Genomic DNA, 1130 nt, shown 5'->3' on the forward strand with positions numbered 1-1130 from the left:
AGATTGTGAAGTTAAGTTAATTTACTTTTGTTAATTAAAGTAATCTTTAGCAACTCATTCATGATGATAACTCGAAAATCTACTTTTTTTTTTTTTTTTTTTTTTAAGATGTGTCATTCCTAAAGTAAGGGAGCAATATAAAACTTGTATAGCAGTTACTTTTATAATTGCTACCATATCTTTCTTTCTATTATGAATGTAGAAACTTGATGCTAAAGTTTTTGAAAATCACGATGGAATGTACTCATTTCTGTCCGCATTCGCACGAGGATGAATAACGAAAGCGGTTAACGCAGCGTATCAGTTACTGGTTTGTCTTAAGACCACGTGGAACGGAGCCGCGAGGCAGAGAACCGACGAGCCAATTAGCGGTCGTTAGAGTTGCAAATAACTGGGAAGCGCGTGTAGCCGCGTAATGCAACGCCTTGGAGGTGGCGCGCGCCGTTTGTTCGGGACGCCGCAACAGTCGGAGAACGCTACGCCGGTAGATGCCTTCCTACTGCTCGTCCGGTAACTGACTGGGGCACGCGAAACATATTTCAACCACTAATGGCCGGCTTAGCATAATGTATGCCTCGGGCCTCGAGCCGCCGCCAACCTCCTTCCCCTTTTCCTCCGTTTACGGGAGGGGGGGGGGTACCTACTGCACAGCTCCTGCTCTGTGGTCTACTCTTATATCAACGCTCATCTCCTGTCAAAATAGATGTTCGTTATCCATCTCTGAGTTATCGTCCTTCCCACCTAGTTTCTTCGAGAAGAACTCCCGGTTTGGAAATCGATCAATCGTGGTCAGGATCGACCACGGCCGCTTGTCATCGAAATCCCTGTTTTTTTTTGTAGGAAAACACAGTAGCTGTCGAGGAAATTGCGCAATAATGAATAGGCCGGTGATATTTCGAATCTCGTACAACCGCAATCAGTTTTGTAATGAAATGTCGCTATTTGTAGAAATATTTAATATGTAATTGATATTGTGCTGCCGTAATGTTCAATATGTAAATCTAATTTCCGTTTTTAATTAGCTCTCAATCAGGGAAAATACGTATCTATATTTACTCTTTTGTGTTATACAAAATGTGCGTAAAGAGGGAAGGACATAGATATATATATATATATATATATATATATAG

At 41.4% G+C, this 1130-nt stretch overlaps 1 protein-coding gene across 1 annotated transcript in view; it reads left to right on the plus strand.

Moving 5' to 3' along the window:
* The first annotated feature begins 415 nt into the window (after nt 1-415).
* The window catches only part of LOC105621586 (transmembrane and TPR repeat-containing protein CG4341), a 211074-nt gene continuing 210359 nt past the window's right edge, over nt 416-1130 (plus strand). The window contains exon 1 of the mRNA XM_012203055.1: nt 416-510. Coding sequence (XP_012058445.1) covers nt 416-510 — 95 coding nt within the window. The remainder of the gene's footprint in view (nt 511-1130) is intronic.

The sequence above is a fragment of the Atta cephalotes genome, assembly GCF_000143395.1.
Source record: "Atta cephalotes unplaced genomic scaffold scaffold00034, whole genome shotgun sequence".
Classification (NCBI taxonomy): Eukaryota; Metazoa; Arthropoda; class Insecta; order Hymenoptera; family Formicidae; genus Atta; species Atta cephalotes.